The 23415-nt window shown below is 31.4% G+C and overlaps 3 protein-coding genes and 1 long non-coding RNA gene across 4 annotated transcripts; 3 read left to right on the top strand and 1 right to left on the bottom strand.

The window, feature by feature from the left end:
• Nucleotides 1-4287: 4287 nt before the first annotated feature.
• LOC125857238 (kirola-like) lies at nucleotides 4288-5655 on the top strand. The gene is made up of 2 exons (XM_049536936.1): nucleotides 4288-4571; nucleotides 5203-5655. The coding sequence occupies exons 1-2, from the start codon at nucleotides 4385-4387 to the stop codon at nucleotides 5457-5459; spliced, it is 444 nt and encodes a 147-aa protein (XP_049392893.1). The 5' UTR covers nucleotides 4288-4384; the 3' UTR covers nucleotides 5460-5655.
• An 815-nt stretch (nucleotides 5656-6470) lies between these two features.
• On the bottom strand, nucleotides 6471-7955 carry LOC125857269 (uncharacterized). Its single transcript, XR_007445603.1, has 2 exons — nucleotides 7750-7955; nucleotides 6471-6852 (listed from the first exon to the last, which is right to left on the bottom strand). It is a non-coding gene; the product is annotated as an uncharacterized LOC125857269 (long non-coding RNA).
• A 10385-nt stretch (nucleotides 7956-18340) lies between these two features.
• LOC125857247 (kirola-like) lies at nucleotides 18341-19149 on the top strand. Its single transcript, XM_049536946.1, has 2 exons — nucleotides 18341-18579; nucleotides 18740-19149. Exons 1-2 carry the CDS (start codon nucleotides 18396-18398, stop codon nucleotides 18991-18993), a joined length of 438 nt encoding a protein of 145 aa, XP_049392903.1. The 5' UTR covers nucleotides 18341-18395; the 3' UTR covers nucleotides 18994-19149.
• A 3155-nt stretch (nucleotides 19150-22304) lies between these two features.
• Nucleotides 22305-23303, top strand: LOC125857245 (kirola-like). Its single transcript, XM_049536945.1, has 2 exons — nucleotides 22305-22519; nucleotides 23042-23303. The coding sequence occupies exons 1-2, from the start codon at nucleotides 22336-22338 to the stop codon at nucleotides 23296-23298; spliced, it is 441 nt and encodes a 146-aa protein (XP_049392902.1). The 5' UTR covers nucleotides 22305-22335; the 3' UTR covers nucleotides 23299-23303.
• The last annotated feature ends 112 nt before the right edge of the window (nucleotides 23304-23415 follow it).

The raw sequence follows: 23415 nt of genomic DNA on the forward strand, positions 1-23415 counted from the left end.
TGATAGGGTTTTGCCCTGATTTTCTTAACATAATTGAGTTTTACTTTTCACTGGAAGGAAAGTCAAAGTATTACCATAATTAAAGTATTACCATAATTGGTTTTACTTTTCCCTAATGGAAACTATAATTCTCTTCCATATTTGGTCATTCTTTTCTTAGAGGAAATGTTTGAAACTCTATCATTAAATTGAAGATCATCTTCTCATACCAAGACCACAAGAGTATCCACAGTGTAGTCATTAAAGAATTTTGGTTAAGAGAGATTTCTCTCAACGATTTTAATTTTTTTCTTTTTAATAGTTTTCATTAACCAAATCATATAATAATAGTTCTTACAGTATAGTTTTTTCACCTGACTTGTTCCAAACATGGTTTGCAATTATAAGCTTTCGAATGACGTCATGATAACTTTCGAATCCAACAAACTATACATGTACCATCATGGTACCCGATCCAACAAATATACATATATGTGCCGGCGTGGCACCCGATCCAATATATATATAAACACTAACACAACCATAATTAATCACGATCACACATGCACATTCATGTAACATATTTATTGCATGTTATTAACAACCTCTTTCATTTCATCTTATATCCTTCCAATCCCCAAATCATATATCATGCATGCATCACTAACGATATAGTTAACAAGCACATATACCTAAAGATGGGAAAAATAGTCAACCATTACCTATCCGAGAGAATTCCTTCCCGAATGTTCCCTGATCGCAGTCCGATTTACCACAATTATCTTTCCCATAATGACACCTAACAACTATCATAAAGCCAACAATAACTAATCAGGTCATTTATCAGCCTAACCATAATTAACCATACATTCAACCATCTAGACTCCGTGTCCGAAGGACTAAGCATGAAGTATCCCAAAAGTTTATCAAATATAGCATGTATAATACATGTCTAACAATTCAGTTAAGAAAATCTAGCCTACCTGCATGGGCAGACCTAGGTGGAGCCTAGGGGGTTCACCCGAACCCCTCGTCAAAAAATTACACTACGTATATTACGTCAAATTCTGATTTTATGCGTATATATATTAAAATGAACCCTCTAAAAACAAAGTATAGGCTTGGCTCAGTGGATAAGTCGTTCAAAAATTGCACCTATGTCATGGTTCAAATCCCATGGGCAACATTTTTTCCCTCTTTTTAATGCATTCGAAAATGGAGTTTTTGGGCTTAGACCTTCTTCTTCTTTTTCATTATTTTTGAGTAAATTTTAGGTTTAGCAAGCATACAAATCATATTTGTATGCTATAGCTATAGTTTGTATAATTGTGTTTCATAACAAAGTTTATGTTTGCTATGGGGCATCAAATTTGTATAAATCACTGACAGTCTCTCATTTGTATAAATCACTGGCAGCCTCTCGTTTGTATAAATCGTTGGCAGCCTCTCAATTCAATTTTATGTGTTTGTATATGTGCATAAAATTTGAATTTATATACAATTGAATCGAAATAAAACGTTTGTATATCAGATCTCTCTCTATCGCTTTATACAGCACTCATTATATATTGTATAATATGTGTTTGTATAAAGGAAAAAAGAGAGAAAGGCAAAAGAGAACTGGGGCAGGGGAAGATTTGTATTTGTATAATTATAAGTGTATAGGCTGAAAATATATGTATTTGTATTTGTATATATAGTTTTCTCTCGCTTTATACAAACACAAACACATTTTATACATTTGTATTTGTATAAAGTGAGAGAGGCGAGGGAGAGACAGGCGAGCGAAAAAGGGAGAGTGGCGAGCGAGAAAGCTGGGGAGAGAGGCGAACGACAACTGTTTGCTACATGTTACAATTAAATCAAACTGTGGTTATAGCATTTAATTTGAATTAATAGTTTTCTATTTTATACAATTTTCCCATTATTTTTTCCTTTTATTCCATTTCTTCTTTTTAATTTTTTTTTGTTTAAATTTATTAGACACATTATATTTTGAATTTTATTTTTTGTTCTTTTTATATCTATTAGTCATTTTGTTTCAATGCAACTCTTTTCTCATATACTAATTAACTTGAATAATTCTTTTAAAAATGATAAATTATATTTAACTAGAAATTGAGATAGAAATATAATTTATTTTTTAACAGAAAAGGTAAATTAGATGTAATTGAATGAAGAAACTTAAATATCATCAACATTCTTTTAAAAATATTAATTTAATAGAATTCATGAAATATATTTTATATTTTTAATTCTATTTTAGAGAAATAGAAACTAAACTTATTTGATTTATTTGTTATTTGTCTTTTTTTACAAATTATAGCTAACTTAGTAAATTGAACTATATGAACTAAAAAAATTGACGATGCTATTTATTTGTCTTTTGAATATGCATTATAATATTAGTAACTCTATTCTTACACACTTTTAGAGAATCTTGACGATTTTCATAGTAATATGTGATTGAATAAATATTAATTTGAAATTTTTAAAAAGTGAAAAATAAAGTAAAACATTACAAAATAAAAGTATAAAAAACACAAGAAATTTTAAAAAAGCTCGATGGACCATGATAAAAGTAGAAATAAATGCTTAATAAGGTATGATAAAGTAATTTAAATTTAGCATGATAAGGTAAATATCTTTCTCCCCCATCTCGCTCCCTTTTTCATCATTTAGTTTTCACGTGTTTTAGGAATTAACTTATGTAATTCAATCGATCCACTAAAATTATTCTTATCAATATATCTTTGTCCCCGATATATTTGATTAGTTTAGTCTTTACTTTTATGAAAAATATCTATGGTTCTTGTACAAAGAGCATGCCGAAGAGTTACCATGCTCATTGCGCATTGCATTATCACCTAAACTTCTTTTTTATACTTTGAACCCATGAGCAAAAATTCTGAGTCCACCACTACCTACCTGGGTGTCAAGCAACTGTTGAAAGACTATAGATGCAACTCCTTTCTCCTTGGGGAGAATCTTGATGAACATTGGCAGGGAAGCATTGGGTCTTACCCTTCCCTGTGCATCCCTCTCCTCCATTGTCCTCGAGCATAAAGTTAGCTAGGAGAACTTTTATAATAACCCTCGCATATTTTGTCTAAGAAAAATGGGAAGAAAAATAAAAGACAATATTTTTTTTAAGGTTTGATTCCGTCAACCTCGTTATAGTGACCCTGCAGGCGCTATAGAGACGCCACCATAGCGGAAGGCATCCCTCTATGGTGGGTTGACGTTAGCCTGGATCAGTTCAAATTTAATAATTCTGCCATGTGCCCCAAATTTGATTTTGCACCGAAGTTCAAGAATTTTTTAAGACTCCACACGAAGTGCATTTAAATAAAGACAGATCGGATCATTACAAAAATAATTAAAAAAGCAATTTCGTGAGGTTGATTTTTGACATTCTTAGTAGTGATTACTAGACGAAAACCTAATTAAACACAAATGATTAGAGTTGTGAAAAAGGGTCGACCTAACCCTACTCGGCCCAAGCCTCGCAGGCCAAGGAATTTGAAGGGCAAGGGCGGGCCAGCCCTTCATTTGGAAGGACCTGAAAATACTTAACTCAACCCAACCCTGGAAGGGCCGAGGGTTGGAGCGGGCTAGCCCTTCTTTTTTTCTTTTCAAACTTTAAATTCTATAACATCAAGAAAATGAGAAGATTTTCAAATCAAATATGGCAAACAATGGTGTTGTTTCAATAGCACTTGCAAAATATCTAATGTAATTAGCATGTATCAATGATACTAAATATGCGAGATACATGTATCTAGTGTGATGCATCCAAGATACGAGAGCGAGATAAGAGATGGCAAGAAAAATGGGAGGGAGATGAGGGCGCAAGATTTGTCTATGTATCCTAGATACATGCTAATCCACTTGGGTAGAATGTATGTAGAACAAATTAACTTAATTTTGAGTCCATGTATCCTGAAATACATGTATCTAGACATACTAAAATCTGGTAAGATTCACAACACTACAACATAACACGCATTTAAGTAATTAGCTCATATATTAGTGAGATTGTTGTAAGTTACCCTTAAATAAATAGTTGGCCCATGGATCGACCCCGGCCCGGCCCTGATCAAGCCTCAAGGGCCAATGACTTATATGGATTGGGCTTATAAGACCTAATTTTAAATGCGCTTGAAAAATCCTATCCCTACCCTACCCCAATAATGAGTTGGGTTGGGCAGACCCATGGCCTAAGCCCATTTTTGATGGCTCTACAAATGATTAACATTATTAATAATATGTGATACATATATGTGGTGGACAATATTTTCTACTAGCTAACTTCTCACAACAAATTAAAATCTATATAAAGGTTACAAGTTCTAAACTTTTTCTCACCACTTTCTTTCCAAAACTTATTGTAATTGAAGAAAATATGGGTCTGAAAGGCAAATTAATTGCTTCAATGGAGGTGAAGTGTGGAGGACACCCGATTCATGATTTTTTTCACATCCATACCCATCATATACCTAATATAAGTCCTAGTATTATCAACCATTTTGAGATACACGAAGGTGAAACTGTAAAAGTTGGTTCGATTGTTAGTTGGAATTATAATGAAGGTAACACACATTTTTCTATTCTCTCTCCTTCAATAAGATTTACATACATCAAGTATTGTTCTTTTTCGATCCTAAGATTGTAGATTTGTGTCATCAAGGAAGCAAAAAGTACGGAAGCAAAAGATATTACTATTATTAATAATATAATTGAAATTATATTATAGGAAGACAATCCAATATTCAAGAGCATTAGATTATCTTGTACGTATAGTCGAATCTAATCTACCTTATATGATGACGATCCATTTGTTTTTTTGCTACTCAACTTTTGTTCATATGAATATTCGAAATTTAATTTCTGACTAATTCAAATTCGAGTTGTGTGATGGTTAGGTGAGCAAGTGGAGACGATGAAATTAGAATGTCATCTGAAACTTGTCTTTTCTATTATCATTAGAGAAGTCATTTTATTTTTTTTTCCTAAACAAAATGTTTTGGATAAATCAAAAAATATTTTTCTCTATACCGAACACAAGAATAAAATTTAAATATGATTTTCTTAAATTTTTCAATGCTTTGATAGAGCAATTGCAATATCCCATTCATGTAAAATTTGTTTGTTTTCATGAGGAGTTAAACAGTCAAACAAGGAGCAACACCTATTATATTTTGTTTGTTTTAATAATTACAGCTGGACAAAAGAAGTTTGTTAAGCAAGTAATTGAAGCAATCGACCCTGACAAGAAATCAATCACATGGAAAGTGATTGAAGGAGATGTATTAGAGTTGTACAATTCCTTTACTGCTATCCTATCTTGTGAACATGAGTGGACAACATGGACAATTGAATATGAAAAGAAAACTGAAGATATTCCAGCGCCCCTCATTCAATTGGGTCTTCTCCTTGACTTAACCAAGGATATAGAACGTCACCTTCTCAAGAATTAGAAGAAATATATCAATGTGTGTTCGTGTTTGTGTTTGTGTTTGTGTGATGAATAATTGAGGATGTTGGCTAGCTCTAGCTAGCGTGTGGAATAAAGAATATTGTGTGAAGAATATATTATATATGTCTATTTCTTTCTATGATATGTATGTATTTTCAATGGTCAATATATGTATAATATCATGCATTTTGTTATAATAACTCAAGATCTCGTTTATTATTTTAAAGCTCTAAATTATGTTTTGAGACCTTACATTAGTTAGGAATATCATTTGGAACTTATTAGCATGATTTGAACTGGAATCAAAGGGTTAAGTGGAGTTTTGACATCAATATGGTTCTGGTGCGGTGGTGAGATTGTTTTACCCTTAATTAAAGGTCTCAGATTCGAGCACATGAGTCTTGTAGCGTGCGATCCGAATTTAGTCGAAGTTATATTGTAGACGACTCCAAACATCAGATGGAAAACCATAAAAAAATATAGTTCGCATTAAAGGGTCTTAATTATTGTTTATTGATCACTATGTTGTTGGAGGTTTGCTTGTGAGATGAAATTAATACGCTAGCAAGTAGGGATGTGAATGAATCGAATCAAACTAAATATTAGATTTAATTTTATTTTTTTTTCATAGATTTTTATATAAATCCATATTTATGTCAAATAATTTGGAGAGGTTCTTAATTTTATAAAAATTATCGAACAATATCGAATTATTTATTTATGAAAATTATATTTTATATATTAAATCTAAAATTATAACAAAATATTATTGCTTTTTTTTTTGCCTTGGAATTATGGAAACACCTATTATGCTCAAAAGTCTCTATCCTCATACCTTTTGTGTTATTTCTAGTGAAACCAAATTAGTTTCAATAGCTTGAATAGCAAATCATTTTCGTCATTGAATAGCAAATCATTTTAAACAGTTTCAATATATTCTTTTAAAAAGTTCTAAACATCTTCGTCAACTAAATGTATGACAAAATTAGTAAATTGATAGGAGCTTCATCCATATTCTTTAAATATAACATTATTTATTTCACATGCTAGCTAGAACTAGCCGATATTATTAAAGATTCATCACACAAGCACAAACACGCACACATACATATATAATCGTTGAATTTTATAGATTTTTTATTTCTTAAGAAGGTGCCCATCTATCTCTTTGATCACATCAATCCATTCACCAAATATAGTGAGGGGCCCAGGTATATCTTCATTTTTCTTCTCGTACACGAATGTCAATATAGTCCACTCATGTTCACTAGTAGTGATGACTTTGAAGGAATTATATAAGTCTAGCAAATCTCCTTCAATCACTTTCCAAGTGATTGATTTGTTATGAGGATCGATGGACTCTATCACTTCCTTAGCAAATTTTTCTTTTCCATCTATAATTATTAAAACCAAAAAATATAAGAGATGTTATTCCTAAATTAAATATTAAAATCCTTTAAAAGATCTAATCATTTGTCAAATTATATCCAACTATTTTGTTTTTTCTTCATTTTTCATTTTCATTTTTCACATTTTGGAGAATGTGGGGATTAGTAGGACATGTTATAAGAATATATTGTGTTTTGTACTAAGGAATAAATTTCATGTAAAGATTTTCCCCGCAAAGCTTTAGAAAAATGTTCTTTGGTGTTTGATTAGTGAATGAAAAAATATGTTTTCTGGTGTTTGATTAGTAAGTGAAAGACATATTGGAAAATCATATATTATATAGGGATCGTTTGGTTGGGAACAAGTTATCCCAAGATAAGTTATCATGGGGTTAGCTATCCTGGGATAACTTATCTCACCATGTATATGGGATAACTTATCCCATCGCTATGACATAAATGGTGGGATAAGTTATCCCAAACATAGTAACTAAACAAGATGTAAAACTTTTTTATTCCATCACTATTATTTTTAATCCCTCACACCAAACGACCCCTAACAGTATTAAAAATCATAGAGTGTTTTGATTTGATAAAACTTTTGAATATTAAAGATTAATAAGTCTAAAAGTGTTAGATGGAGAAAGTAAAATAAAGTTACCAAGTTAAAATACAATTTGATTTAAAGAAATAACTTCCACCCACAAGTAAGAAAAAGTTGCTCTTTTCTTTTTTGATGTAAAATATTTTACTGGAATACATTTATGGTAACCAAACACCGTCAAACATTTTTTTTCACAAACATTATTTTCTTGGAAAAGACTTTAGGAAATGATCCTAAATATAGAAATTTGATCCAAGCAAATATTATCATGAGAGAGAGAGGAGAGAAGTATGTCTTACCCTCGTTATATTTTTAGCTAATAATTGAACCAACCTTAATGATTTCACCTCCATGAATCTGGAAATGGTTGACCTTACTAGGGCATATGTTGGGTATATGATGATTATTGGAGTGAAGAGTATCATGAATCAAATGTCCTCCACACTTCGCCTCTATTGAAGCAATCAACTTACCTTTTACGCCCATAATTTCTTTTCCCCAAAATACTAAGCTGTGAAAAGAAATTGGTGATGAAGTGCTTAGAACTTGTAGATTTATATGGAATTTAATTAGCTGAAAAGCTTTATAGACCACATATTTATTGCCGCATGTTATGTAGTGTTAGTTCATTTTGTTTATAGTTGGGTTTTGGTTTAATTATAAATTTGACTTTCACAATGAAATTTTATGTGCTATGGCAAGGCACCGAGGGGCTAGGTGGTCCGGATCGGAGTACGCACTACAAGAAAAATGTGAATTACATGGAGATTTTCTTGGTGATTATTATGAAAATTTGCAGGAAAATAAGTTTCTTGCGGATTTTCATACTAATTGTAACATCTTGCAATTTGAAATAGCTATGAAGGAGCTTATAATTGGAAATAGTCATTTTTGGAAAGAATTCAAAATCTGGAAAATTTAGTTAAGTATGGAAAAAGGTGAGTTTTTTGTCAATTTCAAACGGTCATAACTCCTAGCACATGATGAGTTAGGTGTAATTCCAGTTATGTTTGGAAAGCTCTTGGAAGGATCTTTCCAACGCCGCCGAGTTTGCTCGATTCCGAGTTCGTATGAGTGAGTTATTCCCTTTGGAAGTTGGGCTGTTGGCATAAGGAAGTTCACCCGAATTTTTTAAGGGTATTTTGATCTTTTCCCTAACCATTTCTTTATTAAGGGTCTAGACTAATTTTAAATCAGTTTTCCCTTTTAAAAGTGAGAGTTAGGGCTTTTGAGAGAAAAGGAGAAAGAGAAGAAGAAGCAAGGTTCGTCAAGATCGTTGTAGTTTTCGTCGGGGGTGATCCCTAATAAGGTATGTGAGATCATAGTGTTGGGTTGGTTCATTCCCCCACAATCCAAACTCGTTTTAATTCCAAGAAAAGATTGGTTGTGGTTGTTGAATTCTTGTGGTTGTGTTGTTGAAGTTTCTTGTTGGTTTGATACGTGTTTCCGAGTGTGATTTCGAGTTGAAGTTATTGTATATTAAGAGTTTTAAGGATTCTAAGTGTTTGGGGAAAGAACCTTTGATGTTAAGAGGGTTTAGAGTTGGAGAAACTAAGGAGAAAAGTCGGATTTTCTGGGCAAAAGGCTGGGGCGCCGCGCCAGCCAGCGCGCCCCAAAAGGGACTCTGAAGTTCCCCCCTTGGGGCGGCGTGCTATGCAGTGCACCCAGCAGCCCCTCTGAAACTTGAGGGCTGGCGCCCCGCGCCTCTCAGAGCGTCAAGGACGCCAATTCTCCTCATTTCTTCCCCATTTTTTCATACATGTTCCTTGGTAATGTACATATGTTTTATAGTTTGTTTTCAACACTTTAAGGTACATCTAAACCTCACGAACTCATCCATAAACATGAGATCATTACCCTTGAATCCGTAATCCAATTCGAGGAAAGTTAGGATCGAAGTCAAGTGAAGTTATAGTCAAGTCTAGAAGTTAAGAAGCAAGTCAAAGCAAGTTTCTTAAAGTTTTTCAAGAGTCTTTATTGAATGTTTTAACTTCGTTTTAAGGCTCAAGTTTCAAGTTAAGCCAAGAGTATAGAGTTGAGTTCATTTCTCAAAAGTTATTAGGGAACTAAGTATTCCCAAAGAAGTTTATAAATGTTTTTACATTTGAGTAAGAAAAGAACTATGTTTTCCTAGAGAGCCTTTGGGCTAAGCTTTCAGCAATTATCCCAAACTAAAGAAAGATGTGTTTAAAACACTTATGAGCTAAAGTACATTTTTGGGAGTAGTATTGAGCATCGGATTGGGGACACGAGTTCATATTAACTCAACTTTCCATAAGAACCATGTAGCCAAACATGGGATTTAGCGGGTCATACTTTTTAGATGATCACGTAAGTTAAGCTAGTAGATCCACTAAGTTAATTAAGGTCCTATATCACGGCAAGGTATAGGATGGTCCTTGGGCAACGTGAGGTAAAACGTTGTATCATCACTAGGGCTCATAGTGGTGGTTGTCGGTTAAAGAATCTCCCACTAAAGTTATATTACTTTTATATAAGTAAAGTTGAGTTTGTTATTGCTTTAATCATTAACGAACTAAGTTGTTTACACTGTTTTACAAGCTTTATATATTGCATGTGTCTTATTGCTTTATATTGAGTTCAATTATTCATGAGTTGAATAGAGCTAAGGTAAGTGTTTCTTTGTACTCTTTTCAACCTTAAGTTATTGTTTCGCTTTCCAGCTCGCATACTCGTACATTCAATGTACTGATGTCAGTTGGCCTGCATCTTATGATGATGCAGACACAGGTAACCAGGATCAGCATCCAGCACGCCGTTGATCCAACTGAGCACTCCAGAGTTAGTGGTGAGCCTCCTTGCCTTCCGGAGGACTCTGTTATTTTGTGTTCCTAATTTTGTTTTATTAGGATGTTACGGGGTCTGTCCCAACATCCATCTCAGTGTTATAGAGGCTTCATAGACCGTCAGTCAGTTAGTATAATTGAGTCTCTCATCTATGTATATATATATAAAATTCTATTTTGAGACGCGAGTTGCCTTTTTGGCCAATTTTCATCAGTTAGGTGGTTTGATGACCTTTCATTGGATTGAGTTATTCTATTGAGTTAAGTTTCCGCCAAGTTAAGAAAGTCAGGCCAAGGTTCGCTTGGGGGCCAACAATGGTCTTCAAGTGCCGGCCACGTCCAGGGTGTAGGCTCGGGGCGTGACACTAATCTCCAGAAAAATCCCCATGTAATTGACACTTTTTTGTAGTGAGTAATGACCGAACATGATGCTTGCTTGGTAGACTTATTAGTTAAGAAATAAAGTTATGCATTTGCCATCAACTATAACTTTTGGCGTAATAGTAAGGATTTGAACTTAACAAGTGATATCAGAGCTAAAGTCGTAGGTGCCATTCCCAAAAGCAACATTCTACATAACGCAGGGGTTGGGAAGGAGATTGTTGGATATAGCTTTTTGACATGACAGTAAGCGCTTAATTAACAAACAACACGGTACTCATGTAATGTTTCATTTCTTGTGAATTTACTTTTAACTGTGAAATGACCATTTTATCCTTCCTCTTAGCTTTACCACACTTAGTTTGCATTGCGGAAATGATTGGTGTGGTCCCCGATGTGATCAGGTGTGTTTTTGGTGATTTTGTCCCTTTTGAGNCTCTAAGGTACATCTAAACCTCACGAACTCATCTATAAACATGAGATCATTACCCTTGAATCCGTAATCCAATTCGAGGAAAGTTAGGATCGAAGTCAAGTGAAGTTAGAGTTAAGTCTAGAAGTTGTTTACACTGTTTTACAAGCTTTATATATTGCATGTGTCTTATTGCTTTATATTGAGTTCAGTTATTCATGAGTTGAATAGAGCCAAGGTAAGTGTTCCTTTGTACTCTTTTCAAGCTTAAGTTGTTGTTTAGATTTCCAGCTCGCATACTCGTACATTCAATGTACTGATGCCAGTTGGCCTGCATCTTATGATGATACAGACGCAGGTAACCAGGATCAGCATCCAACACGCCGTCGATCCAGCTGAGCACTCCAGAGTTAGTGGTGAGCCTCCTTGCCTTCCGGAGGACTCTGTTATTTTGTGTTCCTAGTCTTGTTTTATTAGGATGTTGTGGGGTCTGTCCCAACATCCATCTCAGTGTTATAGAGGCTTCATAGACCGTCAGTCAGTTAGTATTGAGTCTCTCATCTATGTATATATATAAATATTCTATTTTGAGACGCGAGTTGCCTTTTTGGCCAGTTTTCATCAGTTAGGTGGTTTTATGACCTTTCATTGCATTGAGTTATTCTGTTGAGTTAAGTTTCCGTTGAGTTAAGAAAGCCAGGCCAAAGTTCGCTTGGGGGCCAACAATGGTCTTCGAGTGCGGGCCACGTCCAGGGTGTAGGCTCTGGGCATGACACTAATCTCCAGAAAAATCCCTATGTAATTCACATTTTTTTTGTAGTGAGTAATGACCGAACATGATGCTTGTTTGGTAGACTTATTAGTTAAGAAATAAAGTTATGCCTTTGCCATCAACTATAACTTTTGGCGTAATAGTAAAGATTTGAACTTAACAAGTGATATCAGAACTAAAGTCGTAGGTGCCATTCCCAAGAGCAACATTCTGCATAACGCAGGGTTGGGAAGGAGATTGTTGGATATAGCTTTTTGACATGACAGTAAACGCTTAATTAACAAACAACACGGTACTCATGTAATGTTTCATTTCTTGTGAATTTACTTTTAACTGTGAAATGACCATTTTATCCTTCCTCTTAGCTTTACCACACTTAGTTTGCATTGCGGAAATGATTGGTGTGGTCCCCGATGTGATCAGGTGTGTTTTTGGTGATTTTGTCCCTTTTGAGGTGAGAATTTTTTATATGATTGACTTTGATCAACATTATGAGTTCTGAGCGTCGTATGGGGATTTCTTCAATTTTATTGAGTCCAGAACGTCAAGTTTGGTCTATTAATGTGATCGGTTAGAGTTCCGAGACCTTAGGTTGTGTTTGGATATTAATTAAGTAAAAAGTTGAACTTTTGGCCTAAATGGGTTTCAAGGGATATTTCGGTCATAACCATATTTTTTTTGAAATCCGACAATTTCATTGGTTCCAACACATGCTTTATGATGCATTTGCACTATTGGTTCGTGTTTATAGGATTCTGAATGAGTTTTAAGGGTCGAAAAAATGTTTTCAAGGTTGCTGGTGCATACTTTTAGTGACAAAACAAATAGAATTTTAGTGACGAAAATTGGGTTTTAGTGACGAAATTGCTGAGTTAAATATCTATTCGAACTCATTTTGTACTTTTAACATTTAGGGAGATAGAAAAATCCATTTGATGTGATTTTTGATGCGTTTTTCTTTCATAATCATTGGGTACGTATTTTTAACCCTATTTGACTCTTTCCCCAAGACTATCCCTTTCATATTTCATGTTTCTATCCATTAAGTTGAGATTAGGGGTGTGCAAAAATCGAACCGGCCGATAAATCAAATCAAAAACACTGTTATTGATTTATTGGGTTAACATCGTTTAATGGATTTATAAAAGAAAATTATTGGGTTAACTGTTCGGTATTGATTTTTAATATTGGGTTATTAGGTAAATCGATAATCCATTAAGACTAATAATTTATTACTTTTACTTGTGCATAAATATTATATATTAATTTCAATACCTTACTAGTTATTGTCTTTGTCCTTTAATCTTCACTCACACTTCACAATGACTTTGAGTTCACTGTGTCTAAATCTAAACTAAGAATCATATTCCTCTTAATTTTTCTTTGTGTTACACATGTAAGTTCTTTTCAAGTTAATTACTATTGTTTCTATTTTATGATCATTTATAAAGTTACACTATGGTGTTATCGTGTCAAATTTATTAGAGAAGTCATATATTTGTTTTATAAGTATTTTCATATTGGCTAAATCGAAAATCGAACCGTTAAGGACCAAAACTGATAAATCGAAAACCAATAAAAATATCTTATTAGTTTGATTATTGGTTAAATATATTTAAAAATCAAAAACCGATAAATCGAACAGATAATACATAAAATTGAACCGACCGATGCATACCTCTAGTTGAGATTTTAAACCCTAAAGTATAGAAATAAAAAAAAATATTGATTTGAAGGTCGATTTAGAGTGAGTTTTCATTGATTTTCGAGATTTAAGGTTATTGTAATAAGGGTAAACTGATTTTGACAAAGTTTTTCATATACAATTATCTAACTGATATACATAGACAATTCACGTCTCTCATCTCTTTCCTAATCTCGGTCGCCACTGTAGCCTAACACAAAGAACATATACATATACAAACATAATTTTCATAGACACAGACGCTCGATTTATACAAATCGTCGTGCTTTATACAAATAAGATGATTCGTATATTTTTTATGTTTGCTATTCCTAAAATTTACTTTATTATGTTTGTTATTCCTAAAATCAGCGCAAATAGCAAAACTGTAGCTATAGAGCGCCAATATATTTTTTATGTTTGCTATTCCTAAAATTTACTTTTTTTTATACGTGCTCTAATAAGCATTTTTTCTAGGTATCTTTTTTTTTTTGGGTTAAAAGGGCTTTTTATTTATAACACAACTAGATCAACATTTCATAGGGGTTATTTCCCCCCTCTGCTTCAACATGATCATGCATAATAGTGGCTTCTAGAGATGCAGATGGGTGAGACATATTCAATAGTTCATCCTCATCCTCAGCTAGACTGGAATTTAAAATACTAAGGTTACCAAGTTTTGCTAGATAATTACAGTACAAAATTTGTTGTGGCTAGACATACTCAATACTTCCCTCTGTCCCTAATTACTTGTCTACTTTTGAATTGATACACTTATTAAGAAATCAATTAATGACATAGTGAGTTTATCATTTTACCCCTATTAATTATGAATTGGATGAAAAGTTATGCATTTTTCAAAGTAATTAGTCATTTAATTAAGGGTGTAATAGGTAAAAAATAAATTGTTCTTTCTTGATTTGTTAAAATGGACGACAAGTAATTAGGGACAGAGGGAGTATATTTTTTTTCTAGTAGTATATCCTCCAAAAGAGTCATTGTTTAAGCAGTCCTCAGCCCATGGTGGAGGTTCCATCAAAAGCATCACTTCATTTGTTTAGCGACAATGTCCCAACTGAGGTAGTGGAGTTTTTTCTTAATAGAAGTCGACCCCCAAAGGAAGTCATGTTGAGATTTGTCTATGGCTTTAAGAGTAGAATTTGGCATGTATTGGCAAAAAATGATTTTCGATTTAGAGTGATTAATGGACTGTCCAGAAAGATAACAAAATCTTTTAATGATGTCAACACTTTTATGCTGAGCTCTAGACATAAGAGTAAGGTCGTCAGCATAAAAAAGACAACATTTTGATAGGTTTCCAGACCCAATTTGACTTGGTGGTTAATGTGTACAGACAACATTTCCATACAAAGGATGAAAATATAAGGGGACATCGGGTGGCCTTGACGGATACCCCTAGAGGGACAAAAAAACTCAGTTCTTGACCCATTAACAAGAATGGAGATGGTATTGGTAGAGATGCAACTCATAATGAGAGACCTAATGTTATTAGGAAATTTGAAGAACTTAAGGGTTTCATGGATAAAAGATCATTCTAACTTATCCCTTTCCTCTTGGAGTTCTTAAGGTACTGAATTACTTCCTGATCGAATGATAATAGCATTATCCAACGGCCTCCTACCTTTAAGGAAACTTCTTTGGCAAGGGCCAATGAGAGCCTCTAAAATGGGTTTCATACGATTTGCAATAGTTTTTGTAATAATTTTATAGATAGTGTTGCACAAACCGATAGGCCTAAAGTTCTTAAGATGATTTGCATTAGGAATTTTAGGAATAAGATAAAGATATGTGGTGTTAAAATTAGGAGGCATAACAGCATTTTCAAAGATTGAATGACACGTTTCTAGAATAAGGCTCCTACCAAACCTATGGTTAGCATAGGATATGATTTTCTTAAAATGCCTAACCCTAAACTAGGTTAAGCATTTATTTCACAAACTATCAAATCTCAATTTTCAAAGTTTAGCAGCGTATTTATTGAGAAATAAATTTATGCATGTGACATTATTATTTATTTATTACGGAGAAGGGTCTAAAATGCCCTTCAAGTATTTGAATTGGTACAAAAATTACCTTTCATCCACCTAACGGCCCTAAAATACCCCTGACGTCCACCTTTCGGCTCAAAAACACTCTTATGTCTAACAGATCATACCTAATAGGTGAATGGAGGGTAATATTGACTTAAATTTGAATTTCATAACAAATTTAAAATTATAAAAGGTTAGACATCTACTCTCTACACTCCTCCCTCCCCGGCCCTTCACTTCCTATCTCTTCCAAAATAAATTCTATTTTGATCTTGTCCACCATTTTAGTTTTTTTTAAAAAAAATTATGACAAACAAGAGAGAAAAAAAGGAGAAAATAATGATGCATTCATATAGAAATAATTAGTTCAATAAAAAATGACTTAATTGAGCAAATATGTACAAATATTATATTTTTCTTTTGTGTGCAACCAAAATTAAAAATAAAATAATTAAAATAATCATTTCTCTTATCCCCACCCGCATCCCATCATGTAATTAATACTCCCTCTGTCCCAATTTAAGTGACGCATTTCGCTTTTCGAGAGTCAAACAATTTAAGTTTGACCGAGAATTTGCTCATGAAATTTTCAAATTTTTAAAAATGAAATTTATATATTTGTAAACTACATAAAAAGTACTATAAGTCTCAATAATTGATAATACAAAATATTTAAAAGATATAGGAAAAATTTACGGTCAAAGATCTATGTTTGAATCTCGATATCCGAAATGTGTCACATAAATTGGGACAGAGGGAGTACTAATTAAAAAAATATAAATATGTGAGTTCATTTCAAGTTTGAGTCCTAGATATCCTAATTAAGAATAAGAGACTAAAAAAAGGAATAAAAGAGAAAATGAACAAGACATTTGGATAGTTGAGAAATTTTTTTATATTAATGAAAATAATATTTTTTTTAGATGGACAATCAGTTAGGGTAAGTGTGGATTTTAGTTGGATCTCCATTTATGAGTTAGGATACGTTATAATAAATTGGGGTTGATTTAAAATAGGTCAATAGGAAGATATCATGAAATTAATTATTTTTTCAATATTATTTTCAGTGTATTGGGTCAAAATATGAATCATAAGTGGTTTTTATAGAAAAAATAATTTTTTTAAGTATCATTTTTATTATTTATTTGAGAAGGGTTTAAATTTGGACCAATCACATAAAGCAATATAATAAATAAATATTTAATAATTTTACTTTAAAGGAGCTATTAAAAATAAGCGCAAATATGAGTCAAAGAATTAACATCGAGGGTATTTTTGAATCGAAAGGTGGACGTCAGGGGTATTTTACGGCCGATAGGTGGATGGAGGGTAGTTTTGTACTAATTCAAATACTTGAGGGGCATTTTAGACCCTTCTCCATATTTATTATAATCCCTCCCCTTCATATTATTTGGTGTTATTATATTTTTTTGTTGCTTCAAAATAAAATGATATTTATATAATCAGGAAGATAGTTATTTATTTATTTTATAATTTATCCTTATCTACACATATTTAAGAAGCATTTCTCAATTTCAATTTCATATTAATACATTAAATAGGTATTCTAAATATATTTTCAAAGATATTTGATATGTGTATATTATATCATATTAAAGTAGAAAGTGGGGTAAGTGGGTAATAATTTGGGCGATAGGTCCATTAATGATAAATAGTTTGGGTTAATTAGGTCCAATTTGGGTTAAAAGGGGAATTTTCGTATATAACCACTCAAAATAACTTAGTTAGGTTTTATAGCTATAGTTTGCTAATTATGATTCACAACTACATGTTAGGAGAGGAGAGAGGTGAGTGAGAATGGGAGAGGAAGGAGAGAGGCGAGCGAGATTGGGAAAGGGAGGAAAGAGGCGAGCGAGAGAGGGCAATAATTTGTATAATTCGCATCTCGTTTGTATATAATTTGCGGATACGTTTATACAATTCACGTGTATTTATATAATTGAGTAATACAAATTTCGAAATTATACAAATATGATAAAACTCGATATAACGAATTTATACAAACATAAACATCTGAACTTTAAACAGTTATACAAATTACATTAATAAATGATATTATACAAAATCCGAAACTACACGTTTATACAAACTTAAAAAAGTTGTACAAAAAGATTGAATGTAAATGGTGATAAAACTGTAAAACCAAAGGGAATCACCGTCATATACAAATACAAATCAAACGAAGACTTGTTAGTAGCGAATTATACAAACGTGGTGAATTATACAAACATGACTAATTATACAAACTCGAACCCATCCCACGTAATTAACAGTTAATGTTAGTCGTGAGTGGTAATTATAGCAAATTGTAGCTATGGTGACGAATTAAGTAGTATAAGTTTGCTTAACCACATAATTTTTCCTAAATAGTTTCACAACTAGGTCTATTTTATGTAGTTTTTCCAATTAATAACAACACAATAATTATATATTTAGTGTAATTTAATAAAAATAATAAAAAATAATATTTTTAATTTTCTGATCCTTCAATTAAGAACCAACTATTTGTAAATTGTAAACTTCAATCTTAAAAAATGAATAGTTATAAAAGCATTTTCATCAAATTGTTTAATTAGCATGGCTACGTAAAATTCTGAAATTCAAATTTATAACTAACTAAAATTTAATTTTACACAACATGAATTAACATTAATTTTCGATTCCCACTAATAATATTTGATACATATATGTGGTGTATAGTATTTATACCAATTAACTAGTTTCCAAGTCTAACTAATATCTATATAAAGACTTTAAGGTCTGAACATTTCCTCACCACTTTCTTTTCACATCTTACTGCTATACAGTAGAAGAAATATGGGTTTGAAGGGAAAGTTAATTGCTTCACAGGAGGTGAAGTGTGGAGGACACTCGGTTCATGATATGTTTCACACCAATACTCATCATATACGCAACATAAGTCCATTGATTAATCATTTTGAAATTCATGAAGGTGAAATACTAAAAGTTGGTGAGGTTGTTAGCTGGAAATATATCGAAGGTACACATTTTTTTACTTTCTCTCTATCTCTCACTATGATTTGCTTGTATCAATTATTTATATAGGTATATATTTCATATTATTTTGTGAATATTTAGATCTCTTATGAGGAATTAAACATTTAAATGAGTAATATCATCTATTGTATTAATGATTATAGATGGGAAAGAAAAGCTTCTTAAGGAAGTGATTGAAGCCATAGATCATCACGAGAAGTCGATAACTTGGAAAGTAATTGGAGGAGATGTGTTAGAGTTGTACAATTCATTCACTATTATCACATCCAATGAACACGAATGGACTACATCAACACTTGTCTATGAGAAGAAAAATGAAGATACTCCAGAGCCCCTCGCTCTCTTGGGTGTTTTTCTAGATGTGATCAAACATTTAGAGGATCATCTTCTGAAATAAAAAATTTATTATGTTGCTGCTTGTATGATGACTATTTTATAGTATTGGCTAGTTTTAACTACCCTGTAAAATAAATAATGTTATGTTTGACGAATATATATTATGTATGTGTGCCTACTTCTATAAATGCATTCATAACTTAATAAATATTAATTATTAGTATGATATTCTCATTCTTTTCCGACTCTTTTATTTTTTGTTTCTGTAATTAATGGTAATACATGGTCTAACGGAGATTCCTTATGAGTGTTGATTTAGGTTGTATAAGGTATGGAAAAAAATTATTGATTTTTTAAAATATATATTTAATCAAAATCATGTTTAGGATATTAATTTTTTTAAAAGAACCCGTTTTTCTTAAGTTAATCGAAAAATGACTTTAATTTTCTAATCTTATGGAGAAATCATTTTTCAATCGGGCGCGAGATCCTCATATTTGTGTATAGGTAACGATCGAAAAATTATACAATCTATTCAAATTATATAGTACAATTCAGTATAAATATAATATATTATTAAACAATATGTAGTAACAATAACCATCCAAACAAGCTGTTAATTTCTAAAACACATGATTATTTTTATTTCTATAGAAAATACATTATTCAACTAATTTAAAAACTCTATATATTTTTTGTGTTTCTATATCAATTTATGATATTGGTTCGATTTTTCCTCCATACACTTACGGTATGATTTCTATCTAGGTACATGTTAGACGTTACTATTTTTTGAAAATAAACAATATAATGCAGTAACTAAGTTTTTACTAAATTTATGTATATAAAGCTGCTAAGTATAAGAAAACTATATCAAGGTGAATAATATTTCTTTATTTAAGTATATCTAAATTCTAAATATTATTTGTCTTAACGCATCAAAACAGTGGACATATATTATAGGAAATACCTAAAGTAAATATTATTGGGAAAGGTACAGAAATTTCACTAGTTTAGAATCTAATTATTTAGATACATTTTAGTTTGCAATATTACGTATTTTATTATATTTTTGTGTGTCCAGATACATTCAGATATGTCCAGATATACATGTATCTCAGGATACATGGAGTCAAATTTGTTCTAGATACATTGGCCAAGTGGATTCACATGTATCTGAGATACATAACAAATCTCGCTCGCCACTCTCGCATGTATCTGGTAACTTAAATACATGTGTATCACACCACATACATACAAATACATGTATCAAGTGTGATTCACATGTATCTGGGATACATCACGTCGCTCGCCTCTCTCCCTATTTTAGTTATCTGGTAGCAAGAATACATGTATCTAAGTCTATCTTCCTCAATATATGGTTGAAAACTCTTAATTAGTGATAGCATACACAATATTTTGAAAGAAAATGTAACAATAGTAAATATGGTAGTAAAGTGTATGTAATTATGCAGTTTTTCCAATATTATTTATACGGAACTCTAAAATTTGGAAATGCCACCCTCAATCGAACTGCGTAATGTACGCTTCAAATTTAATTAAAGCTTTAATATGAATACAAAATACCGAGTAAAAAATAAAATAAAAAAACTATACTTTTCTTTATATATTGTTTCCTTTCAAGTTTTCTCCGAGAGAGCCCAAAATCTCCTTTTTTTTCTTGTTCATCTTTTCTCACTGTGTATACTTATATTTTTATTTTTCTCTCTCTTTTTTTTTTATATCTCTTAAGAGTTTAAAATTTGATTATAATATAATATCTAAAAATATATTTGCAAAAATTATATCATGCATTAAAATAATTGTAATAAATATATTGGAGTTTCAAAAAATAATTCACTTTCTTGAATCACATTTTTATTATTTTATTTATTTCATAGGTATATATTGGTCTTTTAAGTATATTATTATTAGTATAGAATTTAAATATGACAACTCGAAAGGATGAGTTTGATTAGTGAAAGACTTAATTCTTCTCTAAATGATTATATTGTTTTTATAAAATAATGTTTCTAGTAGCATCAACCTACGAAAAAGTTTTTAAAATTAACGTTGGATAAAATCTTAATTTAGATTATCAATATTTAAAGAGTGATTAAATTACATTTGACTATACTATCAATGTATCGAAAAAAGTTATTACAATTTTTAAAGAAAATTTAAGGCCAACAAAGTTATTGAGCCGTCCCTATTTAGGTCTTTTCTACCTTTTAGATCCGCTCCTACTCTGAATTATTTAATAACTTAAAATTTAATAAGTTTTTCCTTGTAATTTTGAAAGTTTCTTCATGGGACAAGTAGAGGTGAAAATTAAATAGTCTTGGGAGGTAATAGGTCCTCATGAAAGTTTAGTATCGCAATAGCAAATTCGACTAAGTTGGGGTATTTTTCAGACCTTTATCCCGTAATATTACTATACTATCCTTTGACTTTATTAAATTTAATAATTTGAAAAATGTGTTAGATAATAAATAATATTTAATATTAAGGATTAAATAGAAATAAAAGGTAAATTATCTCTTGATTTTCTAAATTGAAAAAATATTATTGGACATTTTTTTTATATAATGGACAACTATATTAAATAGAGAGCGTAAGTAATACTTTCTTAATTTAATAAAATGCACAAATAATATATGACAATTATTTTTAGTATGGGACAGGGGACGGGGGAGTATTTATTAAAGCCTTATTTAATGAAAGTTAATTTTAAGCCACCAACTTAAATCTCAATTGAGCCACTCTTAACTCTTATTTAAGCATATATGGATCTATATGATAGGATTTCCTAAAATGCCTAAAAAAAGGTTAAGCATTTATTGCACCACCTATCCAATCAAATCTCACTCTTTCCAAAGTTTGGTAGTGTATTATTGAAAAATTATATTTTATATCCTTCCCGTCCTTATTAATTTGGTGTTATTATATAATTAGTATTCTCCGTTCATTTTTACTTGTAATTTATTTTTAAAATAAATTTTCATTTTTATTTGTCACTTTTGATATATCAAGTAAAGACAATAATTTTTTTATGTTTATTCTCAGCGTTAAATATTTATTATCCAAATCATTTTTTAAGATATCATTTAATAGGAGATAGTTTGGTAATATATATATATATATATATCATTAATTTTTTTTAATGGATGTGTCAAGTCAAATCGTGACAAGTAAAAGTAAAAAAAGGAAATAAGATATTTTATTTTAATTTTTCAAATTTATTCTTATTTACACATATCTAAGAAGCAAGGATTGGTTACTTAATTTCAAACTAGGTAGCTTTTAACAACTAATTTAAATCTATATAAAGACTATAAGATCCAAATATTTTATCACCACTTTCTTTTCACATCTCTAATTGCTATACCTACCAAAAAGAAATATGGGTTTGAAGGGCAAGTTGGTTACTTCAGTAGAGGTAAAGTGTGAAGGACACTCGATTCATGATATGTATCATACCAACACTTATCATATACGCAACATAAGTCCATTGGTCAACCATGTTGAGATTCACGAAGGTGAAATCTTTAAAGTTGATGCAGTTGTTAGCTGGAAATATGTTGAAGGTAACATAACTTTTACGCTTTCAATCTCTCACACACTCTCTCTCTCTCACATTATGCATGATTTGCTTTCATCAATTTTCTATATAGATGTATTTCGTATAATGGAAATCATTTTTCAAGAAAATTATTTTTCGTGAAAAAGTTATTTGACGTTGTTTGATTAATTACCATAAATATATTCCAAGTAAAATGTTTTGTATCATATTTGAAAGTAATTTATTTCACTTGTGGGTGAAAGTTATTTCTTTAATTAAAATATTTTAATTTTTTACTTTATTTTACTCTCTCTAACTAAAACTTAAATATTATTAATTATTAGCACTAAAAATTTCCATTAATTAAAGAACCCTATGATCAGTCCAAGCTTCTCAAGCCTAAGATAGATCTTAGGAAAATGAAAAATGAGGGAAAACAAAATAAATAAGATGATGGTATTATTTTGTGGATATTTAGATCCTTTATAAGGAATTAAACGTTTGAGTTTGTGGTAACATTTTTTTTATTTTATTTTAATGATTATAGATGGAAAAGAAAAGTTGCTTAAGGAAGTGATTGAAGCTATCGATCATCATGAGAAGTCAATCACCTGGAAAGTGATCGGAGGAGATGTGTTAGAATTGTATAATTCCTTCACTATTATCACATCCAATGAACATGAATGGACTACAACAACACTTATCTACGAGAAGAAGAATGAAGATACTCCAGAACCCCTCGCTCTCTTAAGTGCTTTCATAGAGGTGACCAAACATGTACAGGATCACCTTCTCATGAAATAAAATACTAACAATAACAATAATATATATATAGTGTGTGTTGCTGATAATTGATAATATTGGCTAGTTCTAGCTATCCTCTGAAATAAATAATATTGTTTGAAAGATATATATTATGTA

This window comes from Solanum stenotomum, chromosome 2, assembly GCF_019186545.1.
Source record: "Solanum stenotomum isolate F172 chromosome 2, ASM1918654v1, whole genome shotgun sequence".
NCBI lineage: Eukaryota > Viridiplantae > Streptophyta > Magnoliopsida > Solanales > Solanaceae > Solanum > Solanum stenotomum.

What these genes read in the sequence shown, in the direction of transcription:
- LOC125857247 (XM_049536946.1), top strand. Translation starts at nt 18,396, where the DNA reads ATGGGTTTGAAGGGAAAGTTAATTGCTTCACAGGAGGTGAAGTGTGGA. An exon ending in TAGCTGGAAATATATCGAAG is followed by an intron (nt 18,580 to 18,739) that starts GTACACATTTTT and finishes TAATGATTATAG; the next exon opens with ATGGGAAAGAAAAGCTTCTT.
- LOC125857238 (XM_049536936.1), top strand. Translation starts at nt 4,385, where the DNA reads ATGGGTCTGAAAGGCAAATTAATTGCTTCAATGGAGGTGAAGTGTGGA. An exon ending in TAGTTGGAATTATAATGAAG is followed by an intron (nt 4,572 to 5,202) that starts GTAACACACATT and finishes TAATAATTACAG; the next exon opens with CTGGACAAAAGAAGTTTGTT.
- LOC125857245 (XM_049536945.1), top strand. Translation starts at nt 22,336, where the DNA reads ATGGGTTTGAAGGGCAAGTTGGTTACTTCAGTAGAGGTAAAGTGTGAA. An exon ending in TAGCTGGAAATATGTTGAAG is followed by an intron (nt 22,520 to 23,041) that starts GTAACATAACTT and finishes TAATGATTATAG; the next exon opens with ATGGAAAAGAAAAGTTGCTT.